The 22,318-nt window shown below is 40.6% G+C and overlaps 1 protein-coding gene across 1 annotated transcript; it reads left to right on the plus strand.

Annotated features, from left to right (window-relative positions):
• Positions 1 to 13: 13 nt before the first annotated feature.
• On the plus strand, positions 14 to 22,318 carry dpf3 (double PHD fingers 3). The gene is made up of 12 exons (XM_080513692.1): positions 14 to 84; positions 8,276 to 8,436; positions 10,914 to 11,021; positions 14,384 to 14,517; positions 15,294 to 15,389; positions 15,504 to 15,576; positions 15,990 to 16,031; positions 16,900 to 17,037; positions 17,495 to 17,623; positions 20,934 to 21,046; positions 21,997 to 22,078; positions 22,226 to 22,318. Exons 1-12 carry the CDS (start codon positions 53 to 55, stop codon positions 22,291 to 22,293), a joined length of 1,176 nt encoding a protein of 391 aa, XP_080369818.1. The 5' UTR covers positions 14 to 52; the 3' UTR covers positions 22,294 to 22,318.

Consider the following 22,318-nt stretch of genomic DNA (forward strand, 5'->3'; position numbering starts at 1 on the left):
GTCCCAAAACTACACTGAGATTTGGAATATTACGTTACAGTCCTGCTGGAAAATGGCGACTGTCATTCATAATCCATTAAAATCGTAAGTAATTTATCTTTTTGTGCAAAATGACCCTCGCGGTGTATTTGATTGTGCCACTGAAAATTAAGTACATATGGAGTTGAACGCGCTTTTGGAGATGAAACATTAATCCAACACCATTCAAATTGCGCTCGGACACTGTATCTTCAGGTATCACGGCGCTTTCACTGTGTCGTTAAGTAGTAACAATTAAAGCGCAGGAGCGCGCACGGTGTGCAGAGAAAGCATCTCCGGCTCCGCGCGTAAATCTCACCACATTCACATTTGTACCTTTGGGTTTGCTCAACCAGAAAAGTTGTCATCCATCTAGTTTGGAAATACGCGTATTGGAAGTTTGCACGCGGTGCTCTTTGTCAGTTTCGACACCGTCCATTTGCTGGGACATTTTTCGTGCAAGTCTTGCCACAAAGCGCGCATTGAACGCGCGCTGCTGAGCGTCTGTCAAATTCATGTACACAATGCACAGCACATTATTGTGTGTGACGCTATAGAATGACCCCGATTTATACACGTTAGATGAAACGTACAGACACATTTCTCCTTACTGTGCGATCGACACATAGATATATATCCAGTATAATAGCTTATCCCCTGCTGTTAATGCTGCAATGGGATTTTAATGGAATCGAGATGGGATTACTTGATTGAACATGTATTTCAGAACATGTTTCAGGATGTACTTTCATTTTCATGCTGCCTGTCATCAGATTTTACCATTGGCTATGTGAAATGTGCGGTATTTCACAGTTATTTCAACAATTGATTGCGCAAAAGAACATGCTTTTATGATGATGACGCTCATCTTACACATCAGACTGATAAATAAGGCAAATAGCACGTGTAATTTCGAACTATTTTCATTTTCAGTATTTTTTTCCATGTGTACTTTCTTTTATTACTTAACCTTACATCAAGCATTCATCAGCAGAACATCCATAATATTGGTTTTTGTGCCAATACGATTGGAAATACTACTTCAGCATTTCCTTTAGTCCACAGTGCTCTAAGAGCTCTCATTTTGTAAAAGTCTTTGTTGACTGCACAGACAAACAAAAATCTTACAGTACAGCTGCACTTGATGGGGAAAGGGATTTAAGCTGCTGTATATCAAAACAGATTAGGCTGGAGAGAATGTAGGTATATGTGTTTGGCTTTGTGTGTCTGCTGCTGTGCATGTAGAGCAGCAGATTAGGAGTGTCCCAGTATTTTTCCTGGGTCCATCTGTTAAGAGAGAGGTGCATATAAAGAAAGGCAGACTGATGCTGGGGCAGAGGGAGGGATAGAAGGAGTCCCATCTGCCCTTCACGTGCAGCAGGGGCTTTCTCAGTCAGACCCCTTCTCATATCTCCGGAAAGGGAAAACAATGTGCATGTGTGTCAACTGAAGGCAACACTCTCTCCAAAACAGGCATATACTGTATGCATGTGCATGAACCCAGAACAAAAAAAGAAAAAAAGAAAAGTTAAACAAGAGAGAACTGTAATGAAAACTGTATGATAAAATACCGTAGGAATGCAAGAGCCAATATCATGTAACAGATGACTTGCAGCCATGGGAATAAGTGTTGTGGTCTACTTTCCACTCGGCTCAGTTGTTTGAATCCACTATGTTTGAAACAATAGGCCTGACTTCTCATCTGTCCTCAGGATGTGGCCGGTAAATCATATGCACTCAATAAGGGCATGGTAATAATCTAACCCTGCTCTGCTGCCAGTGCTCAGCTCTGAAAGATGAATTATAACTATCAGCAACTGGCAGTAAATACGTTTTTCTGAGCCTATTTGCTCGTGTTGGCCAGGCATATTTACTTGAATGATTTAAAACTTATTTTTGCAAAGACTTCTTTGCAATTGAAACCCGGGGGTGGCTTGTGCGATGGGACCTAATGAGAAGCTGACATGAGAGGTATTCAAATAAGCGTTGCAATTCATATGCAGAGACGTGCATAATCTGTTACACACCCACTTACCTTCTTTCCTATCATTAGGTTTGGGTTCATGTTGAATAAGAGCTCAGGTGGGAAGTGGTTTGCTTGTGTTTGCACAAGGATGAAGAAGACGTGGGCTGAGATTAGGGGGAATGTAAAGGAGATGTGGAGAAGGAAGGAGGAGGAAGGGGGGGGGTATTGATGTATTTGAGGTTGTGTGTTTCAATCATGTGTTTGTTGCAGACGTGCATAGATGTGCACCCCTCCCCCAATTTGTGTGTCAGTGAGCGTGAGTGAATGATGGAGGTGGGTTGGAGGGGGGTGAAGGAGGAGTGTCTGTCTGGCTGCTTCTAGGCCGACTGCATACGTTTATACTCCAGCCTCAGCACAGCAGCGAACCCTGGCCTTTGTCTGTCTCAGCCTGAAGAATGGGAATGTCCGGGAATGGTTTCCAGGCACGGGGAATTAAATGGCCAGGAACATTTTTTTTTTTTTTAAACGCAAAGCTCCATGCAGTGATCAATCTTATTTTCCATTCTGCACGTGGAAGTGGCACAGTGTTCCTCTATTTACTGATGCTGATGTGCACCCCTTGCTTGTGAAGCATAGACAGATAAGCATATATGGCATTCATCTATAAAACATGATCTTATGCAGGGTTTTTTTTTTTTTTTGGGGGGGGGGGGGTTTGCTGTTCTTTGCTGACTTGAAATGAGTTATTGCTCAGCCCCCTGTCTGCAGCTTTTACTCCTTCACCCCTCCCTCCACCAGTTCAAAAACAGCAAGAGGATCTGAATCAGGGTTTCCCCTCCACAGCACCCTTTCCTCTTCAGCTGCACGCTCCACCTCTCTCCTTCCCCCTTGTTTTGGGCTGCTCTCTGCACCTTTCACTTTTATGCCCTTTTGTGTGTCTGTTTGTGCACAGACAAGGGTGCGTGTGTGAGTGCGCTCGTGCGTACATACACCCGCGTGTTTGAGAGAAAATGAGTGTGACAGGGTTTGAAAGGGAACACGTGTGCCCCAGGACATATCAGAACCCCCCCCCCCCCCCCCCCCGCCCCCTTCTTCACTATCCTCCCATTCTGTCTCCTGGGCCCCTCCTCCTTCTTCGTCTAACCCCGCTCTGCTTCATGCTCAGCCTACAAAGTGCCACAAAAGACGCCTATCAGTACCCACATGCTGTTGCCCTTCCCCTGCGCTTCCTCTCAGGCGTCTCTACTTAATCCGAGCCGAAGCCGAGCAGCGTCTCTCTTTTCAATCTTATATCAAATATCTGATCAAACCCCATGATTCTATGACACTTAAATTTCCTTCAGAGATGTATGTATTTGCAGCTGGCTGATCTGCGAGCTTTCTCAGAAAATAAGCATCTGTGGGAAGCCCTTCATGTCATCCTGATTGCTGCTTGGAGAAAGACTGAGTTGTTTATACTGTTTTCCATTACTTCGTGCTCAGCGGTCGCAATGAGGTCATACAGTCAACATCAAAACAGCCGGTCAAAATGTTGCATTTAATCTCTAGTGTCGAGAGAAAACTCTTCTCAATTCAACATGAATTGTATATTTCTGCAGGAACCTGCACAGTGGAGTTTTAGTCAAATGCTCTCACCTCACAGCCAAAGTGTCCCCAGTTTTAGTTCAAGTTTGGGGGGGCCTTTTTTGTGAAGTTTGTGTATTTTCCCAGTGTGCATGTCAGTTTTCTCTAGGTACTTCATTTTCTTTTACTCCATTTACATGCTTTTGAGGTTAATTGTTGTCTCCTGTAGGAATAAATGTAAGTGTACGACTGTCTCTCTGTAAAAACCACAAGGTGTCACTGGCCAAGAAAATACATTGCAAAAGAAACATTAGGGGAACTACGGCGACAGAGAGACGCCATAATATTGTGCAGCTTCTCCAACACTCAATATGATTTACTACAATAGGCTGATTCATGCTATTGTGTCTCTCCATTGTTGTGAATGTGTAAGTGTCATATTTATTTTTCATTTATTTTAAAAATATAATTAAAATAACCACTCTGAAAACTTTGAAAATGGAACATTTCGGTGTTTGTACAAAAGGCTTAAAATTAACAAATCTTGAGCCATATTAAATGAATTATGGAGCTCTTATGGTAAAAAGAAAAAACGGAAAGGAGAAAGTGTAAAGAGATTGATCAAAGTGCTAACATAATATGGATAGTTTTATCATAAGATTCTTTATGGTGGAAAAATGCAGCAACAGAGAGCAAAATTGAACAGTTGCTAAGTTGTACTCCACACTGACCAACCACATTGGCCGCATGCCTGCAAACATGCCAGCTCCCAGACACACGCTCTACTGAAAGCCAAGTTCTTGTGGCATCACTTTGTGGTGAGCCATGTGAAACTAAATTATATGTTGGTTTTTGTGCACCTAAGACTTTCCTGTACCAGGTATAATCCAAGTTGATATCTTTACGTGATTATTATTTTTGCTTCATATTGTTTGTGGTGTATTATCACATAAACTTACTGTGATGTTCTCAAAGGAGCCCTCACCTCAAAAAAACAAAACAAAAACATGATGAATTTTCTCAAATGGGAAGGACGTAGCGGAAAGTGCTTTTTTAGTTTAGTTTTATTTAACGCAATTAAGAAAAATAATCATGGTTGATGCCAGTGATTGGACTGAGGAATAGGAGACAGGAGACAGAGGAGCCTGGAAGATCAGATATAAAATGCCGAAACATGTTTGTCAGCCAAAAAGTCTCAGACAGGAACTAAATATGATGTTTTAATAGCTATGCTGTGATGAACAAAAAAGAAGTGTTTATTCTGGATATCTCAGAAGACATCACTTTTAAATGTTTATGCTTGAAAAAGGACATAGTTTTAAATCTAATCAACAAGCCGTTTCTTTTCAGGCTGTTTCACTTGTCAGAACTAACTTTTCTCAACGGGAAGGAAAAGATTAGGGAGGCGAAAGATAAAAAAAAAAAAAAACCAAAAAACCCGACTGGTTTATGCTTCCACTTGTGGGCCTTAGTGATTTATTATTCTCCTGGGTAACAAGTAAGAGGAAGGCCTGTGAATTATAGACAGAGAGCCAATAGGTGTGAACCTGATGGATCATGGGTTCATGGCATAATGAAGAAATATATGTTTGAATGTTTGAATATTGAAGAGGCTTTTTTTTTGGGGGGGGGGGGGTTTCTTGACTAAAAGTACTTGAAGTTCAAAGCAAATGAGGTTGGCCTTTTACATTGTTGAATGGTGTTTTCTTTTGATAAACGATTAGAGGACAACTGTATGAATAATGGCAAAAAAAAAGGGGGCAAATGATGGGGACTAAAATGCTGAGGTTTTCTCCTCTCCTCTCCTCTCCTGAGCTGATAAAATGCTGTCCTTCCTATCATAGCCTTATTTTGTAGTCCAGTGATTAACTATTGCACACAGAGCTCCTCTGTACTAGTATGGGAGCAATTCAGACACACACACACACACACACACACACACACACACACACACACACACACACACACACACACACACACACACACACACACACACACACACACGCGCGAACAGCAACTGCAGATTCCATCAGTATCCAGGAAACTGTTGTCCAACAGGAATGCGTTCCCCCTTTCCCCGACATGCAAAGCTCAACTTATGTAAGCTCCATCAATGAGATCAGCAGTCAACTAATGGGTACAAACAGGGGCACAGTAACATTTCCCATGGTTGCCTCCATGGCCTTGTTGGTGCAGAAGACATTCTTGCCATGCACCGATGGTCTTAGAGACACTCGTATCGACCATTTCTTGACTCTCATGTAATGAATACGGTGCACAGACCAATGCACTGAGAACAGGCAGGCACAAACGCACTTATGTAAGAGTTTATAAAGCTGCCCGGGGACGTTATGCAGACGCTTTGTTGTTGGAAATGGGACAGACACATACATGCAATACAGGATGACACAGGGACGGGAAGAAAATGAGGAAAGATGAGGACAAATGCCTGCAGGTCCACACACACACACACACAGAAACACACACACACATACGTATATGCTCCAGTTCAAGCAACAAATAGTGACAGCGGAGATAGGACTCTACCTCTGGGAATGTGAGTTATGTGACAGGAAGTCTCTTCTGGAGATTTGACTTTGGCTGGATTAATACGACTCCTGGTCTGTAAAAACACGTGTTACCAAAAAGCACCAGCTGCATTCTTCATTTCTGTAGGTCTCTTGGCACAAACCTCGGCGAGCACTGCCACATGCATTTAAGCCCAGACATTATACATTACACTGTGGCCCTAAAGGTGCACACAGAGACAGCAGTTGCTGTGGCTCTACTAGTGTTTCAGCTGGGTTCTAACCACTGTGAGGATTAGATCACCGGGTTGTGTATCATAGAATCAAATGGCTTTAAGTGTCATGGACCTTTAAGTGTCAGGACTTGCAAGCGGGATTTGAACCCAGGCTCTTACCACTCAAAGTCAAAAGTAGATTTGAGTGTCAATTACAGTAAAGAAAAAGAACAGCAGTTTTGAAAGGAACCAACTTGGTTCAAACCGTTGAGTACAAACGTGCCAACGTCTCCTAATACCTCGAAGGAGTTTCCCAAGGAACTATTTTTTTAATCCAGATCCTGTGAGTTTCAGGGATCACACCTGGCTGCCTTTTCCTTTGAAGAGGCGACTCTCTCTAACATCAGTCTGAAGTCATTTGTGCTGCACTGGAGGTCAGGTTAAAGCAACACAGTTGCAGAGCCATGTGGTAGTGACTAGTGAAGAATAGTTTTCTCAAATAACAGAATTTGCTTAAGAATTTAGAAGTCTAAACTAAACCGAGATTGGTTTGTATTCGGAAGTTATGATGGAAAAAAGTATGATTTTGGTCAGTTTTGTATGGAAATAACACATGTTGTTTATTTGCTTCATAAATCATTACATTTGTGTTTTAATCTTTGAACAACTCCTCAGAGTGAGTTTCCTTCATTTCCAAATGTTCACACGGTTGAGCTTTTAAAGAATTAACAGGAATATATCCTTTGTAAGAGCTGCGCTATCGTGTGAGTCAGAGAACACTCCATTTTATTCAGTTCTGTGTTTCCTTTACTCTCAGCCCCTTTTCCTCCTTCATCCTGTGCATGCCCTACCTGTTTCACTCCCCCGTTGCTCAACCCCTCACTCCCTCACCCTTCCCCCTACCCTTATGATACTCCATCCACTCTCTGCTCCTTCCATCTCCAAACACTGCACATCTTTGTGAGATTCAGTATGACCAGAGTGCCGGTCTTTGTCCAGCCTGGCATTCTTTACATATCTGTGCGGAGTATCTGGAGACCGCCCAGTCAGGGAAAGAGATGGGTGATGGGCAGGGAAACACATAAACAGAGAATGAGGTATGATCCTGTTGCTTTGGGTGAACTGCAGTTCCTCTGGTATTTAGAAAGGAGTAAAACATGTTCAACCTCTTTATCACTGAAGAAATGCTACACAAGAAGAATGTCTCCGTTAAGCATGTCTCATTTGCCAGGGTTTTTAATCTTTTGTAAAAATGAGCTAATCTGGGGTTGTTTTGACTGCTTCTAATGACCTAAGCTGCACAATCCTGCCTCCAGACTGAGACCGCTGAGATTATCGATGGCTCGCGTCCTGATTTATGCCACCTTGTCAGTTGACAGCGTGTGTGTGCGCGACTGTGTGCTCCCCATTTGTCGCACGGGCTTCGATCGGCTGCCCGCACTCATCTATCAATTTGAGAGGATGAAGCAATTCTCCTATTGTTACGATTCATCATCATCATTTCCTGTAGGGCTTACCCACATTGTTCTCATATTGTATTGGCATTTTCTTTTCAGCTCAGCAGCTTTCATGCTGCCATTTGATTTATGCAACGACATTAGACATTAAACAATGGTCAGGGTCGAAACATGGGTAGTTTGTGTTTTCCAGAGACAATTTCAAGGTCATGTCAAATTATTGCCCCATTTGTACTTGTTTTTGGTATTAAAACCCCAATAAACATTAGAAAACATTTCCTAGTTGTAATAATACTTATTGCAAAAGAATATTATATCTTCATTTGTGACATGATTGACATACATGGGAGTGTGGGTTGCATTAGTTAAAGTGTTGAATTCATGAAACAGTTGTTGCAGAATTAAATAATAATTCTGATGCATTGCAATAAAATCACAACAGTTTTAGTTCTGGAGCGTCCCACAGTTTATTTGCCATTGTCTTTGACCCTGCGTATGATCATTTCCCATTCCTCTTTCTGTGCTCAGGCTTGGGGATCAGTTCTACCAGGAAGCCATCGAACATTGCCGTAACTACAATGCCCGACTCTGTGCCGAACGCAGCGTGCGCATGCCCTTCCTGGATTCACAGACCGGCGTGGCACAAAACAACTGCTACATCTGGATGGAAAAACGCCACCGTCAGCCAGGTGAGAAACACCGCTGAACACTAGCCAACAAACATTTTAGGAGACTGTGGCTTTTTAGCTTGGTGCAGTTGGCCTGGAGTGGAGAGAAAAAGCCAGATTGTGCTCATATATGACAAGATAGACCAATTAAGCGTGTTCCATATCTTTCATATTGACGTACATAAACTTATCACATTTATTCATCAAAGGTATTGGAGTTGTTTCCATATTTCTGAATGAAAAACTGTGAAATTAACAAAAATGGAATATTTGCAGCAGTATTCCCATGCTATTTTGGTGAGGGTTCATCCTCACCGTGTTTTGATTTTTTAAAAAGAGGCCTATTGTACTGGTTTCTTGATACTTAAATGATACTTGAAGGTTCCTCAAATGCCTTATGAATTTCACATATTCAAATTACACCTCTTTTAGTATAGTTATAAGCAGAACATTCAGTTCGGGTTCTTTAATCTCTCTCTTCTAGTTTAATATCTTCTATTATCTAGTATTATTCAGCAAATGACAAAATAAACAATGTGACATAATGTTCTTAGTCGTTATTCCAACTCATAAGTATTTTACTTTCAGTATACTCTCGTCTTTTTCTTCAGTTCCTTCAGACAGTAACATTTATGCTTTGACATTGTATGGGCAGATTAGAAGTAGTCCTGCTCCGAGCCTCTATGGAAAGCTCTTTGAGCATTTATTCCATATCCTTAAATGCTCAAACGGCTTCTCACAAGCCTGCGGCGTCTGCTCTGTGTTTGTGATAGCAGTGGAGCAAGGCAACAGAGTCCCATTGTTTTCTGTGAGTTCCTGTCACTTGAAATACCTAGTGAACAGTCATTTGAAAAACTTTGAAAAACAAGATATTTTCATAAATTGAGTTAAAAAACAACAACAACCTGTTTGTGCTGGACAATATACCATATCCTAACCTTAAAGTTAGCCTCACCTTGGTTCTTTGACATATTTTATCCTTTCTGCTGGCTGAACAACACTTGTAGGATTTTTCAAAGTCACTACTCAGAATCCAAATTTGATATACAAGTGAAACAAACATGGCATAGTTGCAGCTGGTAAAATCTGCAAGTGCAAATCCCAATGCACAAAGTAATTAGCATCATATACTCAAGTGTTTATTTATTCATTGAACGTCATGTTGTGATCACAATGCTAAACGTTATTGAGTCCTTAATGAACATACACGCGAAAGGGTCAAAATACTAATTATTTAGTATTTTGCAGAGGTTGCTTGTTTTTTTGTTGTTGTTGTTTTTTTACCAGCCTCTATTTTTAGTCTTACTGCTTTCTTTTGCAACTTCCACTGTGGCTACTATTTAAACCAGAGGTTCTTCCTGCCGCAACTGGAATTCTGCCTCACATTTTGTGATTTTTAGAATTACAGCAATTTTTTATAGATGTCATGAGCTTGGGTAGAAAGCAGAGTTGACTCCAGAAAGTCACTTTGTGACATATTAATTCACGAATTGCAGAAGTACTGCTATTTTACAAGCTTCCTAGTTTTCCCTTTGAACACAACCACGTCCTTTTAGTCCCATTGTGTTACAGTTAAGCGAAACTAAGCCAACAAGGTGCTGGTTCGTACCTTACATGGACTGCATGGACTTGAGAGTGGTATCGATCGTTCCAAGCAAAAAAAGGGATATAGGAAAGTAAATAACAACATTTAGAAAATGATTTTGCAAGCATACAATAGACATGAAGGACAAACTCTCTGAATATCATTCCTCAATTAAAAAAAAGCCTGCCATCCCCTCCTCTGTATATTTTATGAGCTACCACTTGCTGATTTATCCTGAAACAAGCAGTCAGAATGCGTTATGCACATCTGGTTTGTCTGTTCAGCCGGAGGGAACAATCCGCTCTTTACCGAGAGCTGGACACAAATAGCCTGCACTCCATCTTGTATGCAAAGCCCTTCAGGCCACACCCTATACTTTGTGGCAGACCTAACACACATTATATGCATTTATTCTGGGCTTATCCCTGCCCCCTCCCTCTTTTGATTTTTTTTTCTTTTTTTCTCTGCTCATGCAGACATAAAAACTCCCCTTTACCCTCATCGCTGTCTTCTCCCACGCTAATGATGGAATATGAGTAAAGGCCACAGCAATGACTGGAACAAAGTAAATGTGTATGGTATGATCATATGGTGATGATCTAGAATATTGACACGTCTTCTGTCCAAATGACATGCAAAGTTGACTTTGTTTTCCTGGAAACATCAGAATCCAGCTTATGAGGGATGAACGGGAACCTGACCATAAGAGCAGGATTTCTCTGAACATATAGGTACCATAAGCTCAGCTAAAGTCAGATCATTGGGTGTCAGGAAATCTGGAAAACAATCGAGGCCTCTGTGTCAGTGTGTTGGAGCACATAAGGGGCTGATTGCATGGTTGTTAAATTCATCCTGTATGCTTTTGTGTCTTTCCATATTATATATGGGTATGTGTGTATGGGTCTACATCCAGGTCAGGCAGCAGGACAGATGTATACCTACCCTGCTCGATGCTGGAGAAAGAAGAGGCGACTCCACCCACCCCTGGATCCACAGCTCCGTCTGTGCGAGCTTCGACTCGGTGAGACAAACAACACAGACACACACAGAGGGCCAAGCAGTCACAAGCACAGCGGACACATCAGTATCGATCCACAGTTGCACACTAAACGTCACTGCAACTAATGTATCTTTTTTTTTTCTTCAACTTTTAAGGTTCCAGTTGTCTACTTGTGACTCTGATATATGTGATATATTTTGTTTGGGGCTGTTGTGTAGCTGCACAAAGCTTAATGCTCACTATCTGGCCATCTGGCTCTGGTTAGCCAGTCTCTCTCTCGCCAGGTCTCCAGGTTCATTCTCTTCCTTGAATCAATGCCCTCTCTCACTGTTTTGTGAGACACACACACACACACACACACACACACACACACACACACACACACACACACACACACACACACACACACACACACACACACACACACACACACACACACACACACACACACACACAAACACCCCCCACACATGACTCCCGCTCCCCGCTGCAGCACAGAAGCACCCTGACTGGGCCTCTATAATCATTTGTCCATGAGGCATTACAATGTAAGTGAGTCTTATGAGGTGGAAGTGTGTGCTTTTTAAAAAAAAGGTGCATGCATACAGTATGTGTGTTATAGAGGGTGGTTTTAAGACAGAAATGCCCCAAGAACTTGAAATATAGGCTGGTATTTGTTTCAGCTTTTCGACTCCATTGTGTCCCTTTCATTGTCTTCCAGATGCAATATAATACTGCAGAGTTTTCCTGCTCAGACTGATTCCACTTTAAACAGATGGGATGGGAGTCCCTTGAAAAATAAGCAACTGACCAACTACTGAATCTACTGAAAAGGAAAGGGCGTAAAAAGAAATCAAGCAGTACACCAAAGTTAAAAAGACTGAAAGTGAAAAATAAAAAAAACTCCTCAGATTGGTTTTTCAGACATCCAATTGCGCAGTTTGGCCTAGATATCTATCATAAAATGGCAGAGGAATGCGACTTCTGTTCTCTCTGGCTTTAGCAAATGCTTTATGTTTATTTAATGCTTCCTGAAAAGAGAGGTTTGTCTCCATGTGGGTACGCTCAAGCTGTGCCACAAGGTTACCCTGAAAGAATCTGATGCAACGATTGGCTTCCTTGTTTTCATAGACCCTTCACTTTTTTTTTCCATGTTCCAGTTCACTTCAGGAGCTGCTTGTCAGAAGCCATTTTGCTTTCCTAAGCATGTTAAAGCAGCTTGTTGTAGTTGCTTTAAATTCAAGATAAAGGAAAGTGAAATATGCATGTTTTAAAGAGTCACCTATGTTTGCCCTTGTTGAATAAGAAGAGGTAAAGGACTCGCAATAAACACATTTTGAAAATAACATGATCAGCAGAGTCGTGATTCTACGTTTGATTACGATGAAGTGTCTCTCTCTGAAAGGTGAACTTTAAAACTAGAGATTCTTAGCTTAAGTTCATGATATTATTGTGAATATTAAAACGCTAAATCACTAAAAACACAAGTATGACATCACCAGTGTTGTATTTTTGTTTTTAACATGCTGAGTAATTCATATTGAAAATGTTGTTTTAATTCATTACACTTCTTAGCAAGATAAAAAAATAAAACGCTGAGGAGGCTCCAAACACAAACCACACTTCCACTTCCACAAACAGATGCCTGTGGGGGAAGAAACAGAGAAAGGACTGAGAGAAGAGAGCACAGACTACATGAGAGACAGAATAATAGTGATATTTGGTGACTAATAAATGCATGGTGGGTGACAAAAGGAAAAAAGCTCAGTGCAATGAAGAAGGTCTCCCAGCAGCCTATACCTATAGCAGCCTAATGGTTTCCTCATGGAAAATGGTTCCTCATGAAAGAAACCTGATATCTGGAAGCTATGATTCTACTTTAATAAACTATAGGAAACTTCCAATAAGCAACACTCTAAGAACAATGAGACAAATGCCTGATTGTTATGAGCTTTATTTGTAAAAAAAATAAATAAATTAAAAACATTAATTCTATTGTAGAAAAACAAAGAAGATAAATCAATATGAGGGATATACTCAACTGCAAAAACCCCCCCCAAAAAACTGCAGCCTGCTACTAAAAAGCTCAAACTCAATTCAGATCAACAGGGTTCACATAAGCGTCTGTGTTTGTTGATATGAAGTGGAGTGCTCAACAATCTTTTATGCTGGTGGTGCAAAAGAAAAGAAAAAACCTGTCAAAGAAATCATGGGGAATTTCAAAGGGTGTGAAAGGAGAGGATACAAAAGGGAGCAACTAAAATGAATAGCAAAAAGACTGACAAAGTATAGAAGTCAAAACCACAAAGAAATGAGAGGAGGAGGAGGAAGAGGCTGCTCTGTATTCAATACGTTTCCTCTGTTCTCTGCGGACGTGCTGCTGCTTGCTGCCTTTCTTATCTCATCTGCACTTTCGTTCTGTTTTCATCTTCGTAGTAGAGTTGAAAGGAGAGGAAAGGGAGTGAGCGCTACAGCCTGTTCATCCCTACAGAAATGAAATGAGAAAAGAAATATGAAATAAAGAATAAGTGGAATATAGTCAAATTAATCAAAATGTATATATTGCTTTACACCTGACATGATGTTGGCTTTTGCTGAGGTTCAATCTGGTTTTCCCGACTTTCCACTTTTTCCAAAAGTCCCCATATTACCCATGGAGGGGAAACATTTATACAATGTCCACACTGTTGCTGATAACTTGACTCTGCTTTGGCTGCTTTGGCAGTCAAATTATGGTAATTATGTCTAAATTACTGGGCCGCTCATGAAAAACCAAGACTTCTGAAAGTACTTTCTTGATAGAATAACTGCAAAAACCCATATGCTCAGAGTTTTAGCCATAAAAGTAGGCTGACTTGTCATGAGCAAGCTCAATAAGTCTGGACATAACGTCAAATAGTCACTTACTGTCTCCTTGTTTTCTGCAAGGTTTTAAAAGCATGTGTTTCATTTATGAGGTAGCATTTAAACATTGTATCATGCATGCTAAATTTAGGTGTCAGCAGCAACCAGGATTACACACAGAACTACATGAAAGTTGAGCAGCTCAATTACATCGTAATGTAAAATCATATTTAAGAAAATTAGGTAACGTTTAAAACAAGATTTCGGCATGATTTTTCTCATATATTTCTTTCTTCTGGTGTATCAAAGAGCAAAAGTGTCCTCGGTTTGTGCAGTGTCCGTGTGAAAATAGTTCATTTCCAGGTATTTCCGTAGTCCAACTTCAGCAGTGTCTATTTGATTTGAACAATCTTAAACTCTGCGATTCACGAGCTTTTGAAGAAATCACATTCAGCTTGTGATATATGGAGATACACAGACACGCCGCAAGTGCTCTTTTTCCTTTCATTCTGTTACTTTCTCCTGTTTTCTCTCTTTAGAAGCAGAGCTGGCCCCCAAGCGCGAGGGACCACCAGGGGAGGCCACAGCCCTGGAGGCCCTCCTGAGGGCCGACAGTCTGCTGGAGAAAAAAAACAGCATCACCAAGGAAGAGGAGACGTTGCTTGAAATACAAGTAAGTATATACACTGAACCAAAATATAAACACAACACTTTTGTTTTTGCTCCCATTTTTCATGAGCTTAACTCAATGATGTAAAACATTTTCTATAGAGACAAAAGGCCTGTTTCGCTCAAATATTGTTCACAAGTCTGTCTAAATCTGTGCAAATATATATATATATATACATATGTATATATACACACACATATACATATACATATATATGTGTATGTATGTATGTATGTATACATATATATGTGTATGTATGTATGTATGTATATATATAAATGTGTATGTATGTATGTATATATATATATATATATATATATAATATACATTTCTTAGCATTTTAACTTCTTTCAGTTTACTTTTTTTCAGTTGAAACAAAACTTTAAGTGAATCACTAAATCTTTATAGCTTTTTATACCTTTTATCCATCATTGGACAAGCAAGGCAAACATGGAAAGATGAACAGTCATGCATACCTATAGGAAATCCAGAGTCCCAGATTACCTTTACCACACGTTTTTGGACTGTGTGAGGAAATCTGACTACCCATGTATTCACAGGGTCAACATACAACATCCTTTTATTAATTGATACCTCAGTTCCACATGTCCTCCAAAAGAATAAGAAAGTGAATCTTGATTTTCTCTGTATTGATCATGTGTCGATCTATTCCAAGCCTAGACTTGAAACTTGTAAATTCCAACTGTGAGGCAAGAGTGCTCACCACTACACCACTGTGTGGCCTGATACCTTCGCATAATTGTATTTTTTTTCTGCAGAGAGTCCTGGAGGCAGAAGAAAATGGGGACAGCTACCACGACGAGGACGATTTTGAAGTAGATACTCCGAAGAGAAAGAACAGAAACAGAGGCAAAGTGAGTGTCAAACACTCGAACCAGAGTTTTTAGTGTGAATCAGAAAACAGAATTACCATATAATTCATGAAAGTATGTAATTGAAAACATATTCATTGTTGTGTTCCGTCCCAGAACAGAGGATCAAGTCGTAGAAGGACGGAACCTGTTAACATGGACGACCAGGATAAGCCTTACGTCTGTGACAGTAAGGCAAAACTAACTTTGTTCTGTTTACAGTGCCATGCTGTGATCAGTGTCATTAGCTTGTTCTTCACCTGGTGTACCGAAAGCCGGAGAGTTTCCTGAAATAGAAGGAATACTTCGGTTTTGATGGTTAGGCGAGGATAAAGTATTTTTCTTTCATCTTCCAGTGACAGCCTTCTCTCTGTCTGTTCCTCTGCAGTCCTCTGCAGCATGAAGAAAGAGTTTGCTGTTATTTCAGCCCTGACTAGCATGCCACTTATATACTTGGACAGAATCCAAAAAGAATGGATTGCCATGGGGATGTGATAGAGATACTGGATGACTGAGCCGCCAACAAACCGATCCCATCCTCATTTTGTGCCTTGATCTGTCTTTTTCCGTTATTGTTTGCTTTTTGTGTCTTCTCTGTTCCAGATAGATACAAACAAAAGTTTAACTCAAAAAAGACTGAAGAAGGTATCTGCACCTATCGCCATCTTGTCTTTTTAGGAGGAAACACATCGTTTTGTCTTTCTGCAAAAAAAGGGGGCCTGTTGTTGGAATGGCTGCCTGAATGCTAATTCTTTGGATCTGTGCAATGCTTTAGATGCTTCGTGCTAGTCCAGGAATACAGCGCAAGCACTGCATGACACTAACGCTACGCTATGTGCCTCCATGCTTGCTCTCATCGCAAAGCATGCGCCGAATGATGCTTCAGCGGCAGTTCAGCTAACACGGCAGTGAGACGTGCATGTCCTGTAGGCCACTATGTGGTGTGACTCTCATGTGTAGCCATTGTAGAAGTGTTTGTACTGAGAGGACTTCAGCTAGTCATCTTTGAGAAGTATAACTAGACACTTATTGAATCAATATGAGCTGTTTTTGTGTGGAGGTTTGACAAAAATAATGCGCTGGTGATCTGTGTGACGGAGAACTTCTATAATGGCTACAGCCCCGTGTGCTCTCTGTAAAATGTGTTTAAATTAATTTGAGACAAGACAAGAGTTTCTTATCCCAAACACGTATTTGTTCCTTTTAGTTTATTTTACATTGTGACCGCTGTGATTTAACTGTCAATAGGACTGGTTGTTACTCAAGATTTCCTCGTGAAATAGAAATATGCCGGTGAATAGTTTTACCCAATTAAATGCCTGATTTTACATTTTGCCGTGTGTCTCTCGTATCGTCTTGATCAGTTTTATTTTAACTCATTCTCACTCACTGTCAAACATGAAGGAGATCATTAAACGTACACTAGTAATTTGGTTTCTCAACAAGAAAGTCGATGATTCCTGTGTCAAATGATTTGTGTGGCCGTGATGGACGTGTGCTGCTTTATCTGTAGTCTGTGGAAAGCGCTACAAGAACCGGCCGGGCTTGAGCTACCATTACACCCACACTCACCTGGCAGAGGAAGAGGGTGAGGAAGAGAAGGAGACGGATATGGCTCCATCTCCTCCACAGAGCTCCGACAACCACAAGCGTAAGATCTATGGTCCTATTTAATCATTAATATATAACTTTAATATAATGATGCTGTCTCCAGGCTGCAATTTGCAGTGGGAATGGAGTGGTAAAGTGATATTAGGGCATTTTGTGAGTAATAGTCCAATGAAATAATTCTGAACTCACATGACAAGTATTTATCTTTTTATATTTTCACAAAAGAATACATTTGGCAATTGGCATGTTTTAGATAACATTCATTACATTACTGTCTTAATGTAAGGACTATTTTTAAGGTCCATTTCATCCGTATATTTTAATTTCTTCGCCCAGATGCAAACATCTTATCCTATGGTTTCCCTCACAAATCAGACTCCACGCCATGACTTTGTCCTATTAAGTATAAACCCAGCTGACCTCAAACTGTCCAAAGAAAGTAGTTCCAGATTGTGTATACAGTACCTCCCTTTACGTGTTCCTATTCTTGCTCATAGCCCAGAAAGCCCCAGACGGCACCATTATCCCCAATGACTACTGTGACTTCTGCCTGGGAGACCAGGACTCCAACAGAAAAACAGGGCAGGCCGAGGAGCTGGTGTCCTGCTCTGACTGTGGACGTTCTGGTGAGTGCCCAGTTACTGCACCATGTTATTGTCTCTGCATTCGGTGGCCGCGTCTTCTTTCCCGTCAAGATGCCAATTCAGAAAGGTGGTAAAATACACACGTGATATGCATGTATTTATTCACTTTCAACACCACTCATATGAATTGTCACAGCATAGCGAAGAGAACTACGTCAACCAGCAGCTTAGTCTAGCTTCATCCAAATGCTAGGAACAGCTGAAAGTAGTTTGCTTGGAATTGTCTGAAGATAACAATAATTTGGTTTTCATTTGAGGTTTTTTTTTGCAAATTTTTTCAAAACTTTAGAGAGTTGCTGGAAGGATTTGGATACTTTAAAGAGCCCGAAAAACTTTTTTTTTTTTAATCCTCAATTTTTAAATTAACCTATTTCAAGAGCTTATTTTTAGTAAAAGTATAATGTGAAGTAAGTGGATGGCAGCGAACCAAGTTAAATGTCCCCATATTACTGTGGACAAGGTAAGTGGGAAACATTGCATGGAGTTCTATCGGGGTCTTCACACAGCTTCCTGCAGCAAAGAAACAACGGTATTGCAAGACGATTCCATTAAAATCAAACAAAATGAAATCAGGAAAAAAGTCTGCCAGACTCATACTATACTTTGTGTCTACTACTCATTTCATTTTTGTTTTTCTTTACTTCTTTTTTGTCCACAGCCTTGTTTTTGTGTGTTCTCTGCTTTCTTGCAGTTGTTTATCTTTTCTTTGTGAATTTTTACCATGTGTCTGAAATTGCTATAAAAGTAATGAAGTTTGTGCATCAAACACACACTCAGAAAATAATCACAGAGAGTATGCTTTGGAATGATTAAAAATGGACTTCATTTAAAACATCTAGTGCGATCTTTAAACTCTAAACATTAGCCAGATGCTGTCAAATGTAAACCATGCTGTGTCTTTAGCTCATTTGATGGATGCTATCGGATATTTCTGCAGTGAAGGAAGCATCCAGGTTGCTTCTGTGTGTTTTCAATGGGTTTTCAATGAGCCTCGCGCATCATAAGACTTCCAGACCTGCCATGTTTGATCTCTGACATTACTTCAGAGAATCTGCTGCTTGCTTCCATCTTGCATGCTTCTCCATGTCTGCCTCGCCCATCGGCAAGGACTTCTACCTTTAGACGACATGCCTTCACTCTTTTGTTGCTCGGTTTTCATGCATCACCCTACGGCACAACTGCCTGTATTTTTCTTCTTTTTTTTTTTTCCCCTCCCCCTTTTTTTCTCCGCACACTTGCCCCCCCACCCCAAAAAGACGCATCAACGGAAAATCTCAGCAAAGCATTCTCTTGAATCACCAGCAGTCAGATCACAGGGTGTTCAGTTGAGCGAGATGTTTTTGGATTGACTTTGTGGCCTTGTCTGTGTTGCTCTGACGCTGATGTTTTCATGGTAGCTGGAAGAGGAGGAGTGAAGAAGGATGGGAGGAAGCCGATTGCTCTCGAAGAGTTGTTCGGCAACACGTCAGACAGCGAGGCCTCCACGTTTCATGGCTTCGAAGATGCGGAGCTGGAAGACTTTTGGTTATCAGACAGCTGACGATGGGACGTCCTTGTGGCGAGAAAAGGCATTCTCTCATTATAGGTTATTATTGAGGGAACAAAAACTTTGAAGGCACATCATGGACTCCAGGGACTCATCCTGAAGACATTTCTAAAGAGTCACCGGACTATTTTTATCCTTTGGAAGAGGTTTTTTTTTGTTTTTGTTTGTTTGTACACAAATTTTCTTCTTGGACATTTTTTGGACACAGCAATATTTTTTATTTATTGGACTCAAAGACTTTAATGCTTAATAATATTACATTTGTCTTCATCAATAATAAACAGAGATATTCTGCTCGCGTCAGAAAATCAAGCTCACAGACTAAACACAGCTGCCACATTTTAGTTGTGGCTGGACTGGAAAGGAACATTGCACAAGGGACCACAAAATAAGGAGCAACAACCAAAACTTTTCCGTAACAAATAAAGGCATGACAGGGAGAAGTGACGTTTGAGTCACCCCACTGGCTCAAGAGGACAGGGAGCCGAGAGGTAAGAGCCAGTCGCCACTCTGTTGCGCCTCTCTGTCTATCTGGATGACTTTTATCCATAGATGCTGGCGAGAAATGCCCACCGTGTCGCCTGCTGTCAGTGAACAACAATTAAAGTTAATCTATTAAAACTGCCACAACCGATTTCCTCTCAACTGTAATCTCTGCAAGCAGCAGCTTGACCATCTCGGCTTTCTAATTGTGCTCCACTCCCATTTCTTTTATTCACTCATTAGAGGCTGATCAGTATTTTTGGCTTCTTTCCAGACATGAATCGTTGATTGTGGCTCATTCATGGCTCATTGACTTCCCATTGATATCAGCACTGGGATAACTGTAGTGACAGCGTTGTGTTGCTGTTGTACACATGAAATAGAAGAAGATAATATCGCATATTAACCTCAATATACCAAGTGTCATTTTGTGTTGTCACAGGTTTTAGATCGTATATAACTGCTTATTATATACTTGTTTGCTATTGTTGTGTGTATGTCTGTGCATGTATGCACGTGTGTCAATTATATATATATATATATATATATATATATATATATATATATATATATAATTGTGGTTGATATTTGTGTGTCTCTACAGAAGGTTATTTGTTTACACTTTGACTTGTAGATTAGAAAACCTTCACAGATTTGTAAGTGTCTCCCTCAAATGTCATGTTAGTACTCAAATTTGCATTGCAAAGTCTGTCTATTTAATTATATAAGTGTGCCCCAATCCACACACTACAAATATGTTTGGGACTTGTAAGAGTCTCTCTCTTCACCTCCACCTCAGGGAGTGAGGTGAAAGTGAAGGCAGAGACATTTATCGAAGGCACACACACCAACCATATCACACGTAAATGCATGAGTGAAATCACTCACTGACATTCAAATGCACATGGCATATTCAAATCTGGACTTGCACATCACAATTTGTGCAGGCACTGATTTGATTATTCACCAACGAACATCCTCACAGACACACAAATGTTATTGTGCGCACACAAATATACATTTACATACACAAATCGAGATGTACACACACATGTACTTCGCTATACGACTAGGGTAAATGACTTTGCCCCTTGAAACGAAGGAATTCGAATGGAGGCTGATATGGTTTGGGGAATAACTGCTTCCTGATAAGTGGGAATATTTCAGAAAACATGTTTCCTGAGATATTATTAATAAGTTAGCAGCATTTAAATCCTTGCAGGATGAACCGTCTTAAAGATCTCCCACATCGTGCCTTCACAGGACACCCCACCTGTCTGCAGTTCACAGACAACATGATGCAGGCAGTGAGGACGTACCAGTGGCAGTGCATCGAGTGCAAGTCTTGCAGTCTGTGCGGCACCTCGGAGAACGATGTACGTATCAGACAAAGAGATCTTGTTTGTTCCTTTACATCATGTCAGTGCTCACTTTGGATTAGCTCTGGAACCTAAATCTGAATTGTTCTGCTTTTTATGACCTTTCACCAACATGCATGTTGGTGAAACAAAGAAAATATTATACCTCCTTTGCTTGAACTTTTGGGGTAAACCTTGTCATCTGAAAAAAGAAAACGGCCTCACACAGTGAATCACAGCAAAAAGAAACCATAAAAAAAAAAACATTTGTCTGATGTTGCTCAATTAAAGATCTGCTCTGTTTTTGTCATGCATATTTAATTCAGTTTGGTTTAATCTTCCTCTTACAATGTTTTTGTAAACCAATATCATTATGAGGATTTTATTGACAATGAGCTTTTCTGTGTTGGTAGAATTTGTTTTTGTCATATAGGACTTTAATCTGGTTTTTCCAAAATATTAAATCCAAAATAGAAGTCTTCCTGTCAAAGCATAGGGAAATGTAATTCCAATGAATTCAGCTCAGACGTCAATGTCTTATTCACACATGTCAAATGAAGCTGATCAATATTTCAGAATTTGAACTCAGATATCCCACCATGATCATTCCTCACAGTGATTACTGTATTTCCTAGTTTGAACGAGTTACAACCAGACCAGCTTCTTTATGATAATGAAATATGAAAGAAACAAGCATCCCCTCACCAGGCGTAACAGAAAAAGGTCCTTCACTGTCCGCTTAAGCCAAAAGGTTCCAAAAAAGACAATTCCTGTGCATTGAATTTAGAAATTTGCATATTAAGCAATGAATCATGATTAATTATTGTGAGGATTGTGATTGACTTGATGTTGGGTTTTTGAAGACCTAAGTTGTTCATGCAGTATTTTCATTATCACTATCACACGTCACATGATTTTAATACGTTCACTGTACTCCTCCTTTGAATTGTCCCGTACTGTTCATGTAGGACCAGCTGCTGTTCTGCGACGACTGCGACAGAGGATACCACATGTACTGCCTGAAACCTCCGATGACCCAGCCTCCTGAAGGTACCACAGCGCAGAGGTTTTATTAAACATCACTGCACTGACACTACGTATATACATATGTCGCGCTCTGTAAGTGTGAGGATGACTACAGACGAAGGCTATATATGGAAGAAGCAAAGATTTGAGCCTCTGTCTTTCTCTCTGCAGGGAGCTGGAGCTGCCACTTGTGTCTGGACTTGTTGAAAGACAAGGCCTCAGCCTACGGAGAGGCCTAATGAAACCCTGGAAAGACATCTCCAC

This window comes from Blennius ocellaris (assembly GCF_963422515.1).
Source record: "Blennius ocellaris genome assembly, chromosome: 18".
Classification (NCBI taxonomy): domain Eukaryota; kingdom Metazoa; phylum Chordata; class Actinopteri; order Blenniiformes; family Blenniidae; genus Blennius; species Blennius ocellaris.

Bases quoted from the DNA above. Each gene is read 5' to 3' on its own strand.
- dpf3 (XM_080513692.1), top strand. From the start codon at position 53: ATGGCGACTGTCATTCATAATCCATTAAAATC. The intron at 11,022-14,383 runs GTGAGACAAACA...TTCTCTCTTTAG, and splicing joins TCTGTGCGAGCTTCGACTCG to AAGCAGAGCTGGCCCCCAAG. The intron at 17,038-17,494 runs GTAAGATCTATG...TCTTGCTCATAG, and splicing joins GAGCTCCGACAACCACAAGC to CCCAGAAAGCCCCAGACGGC.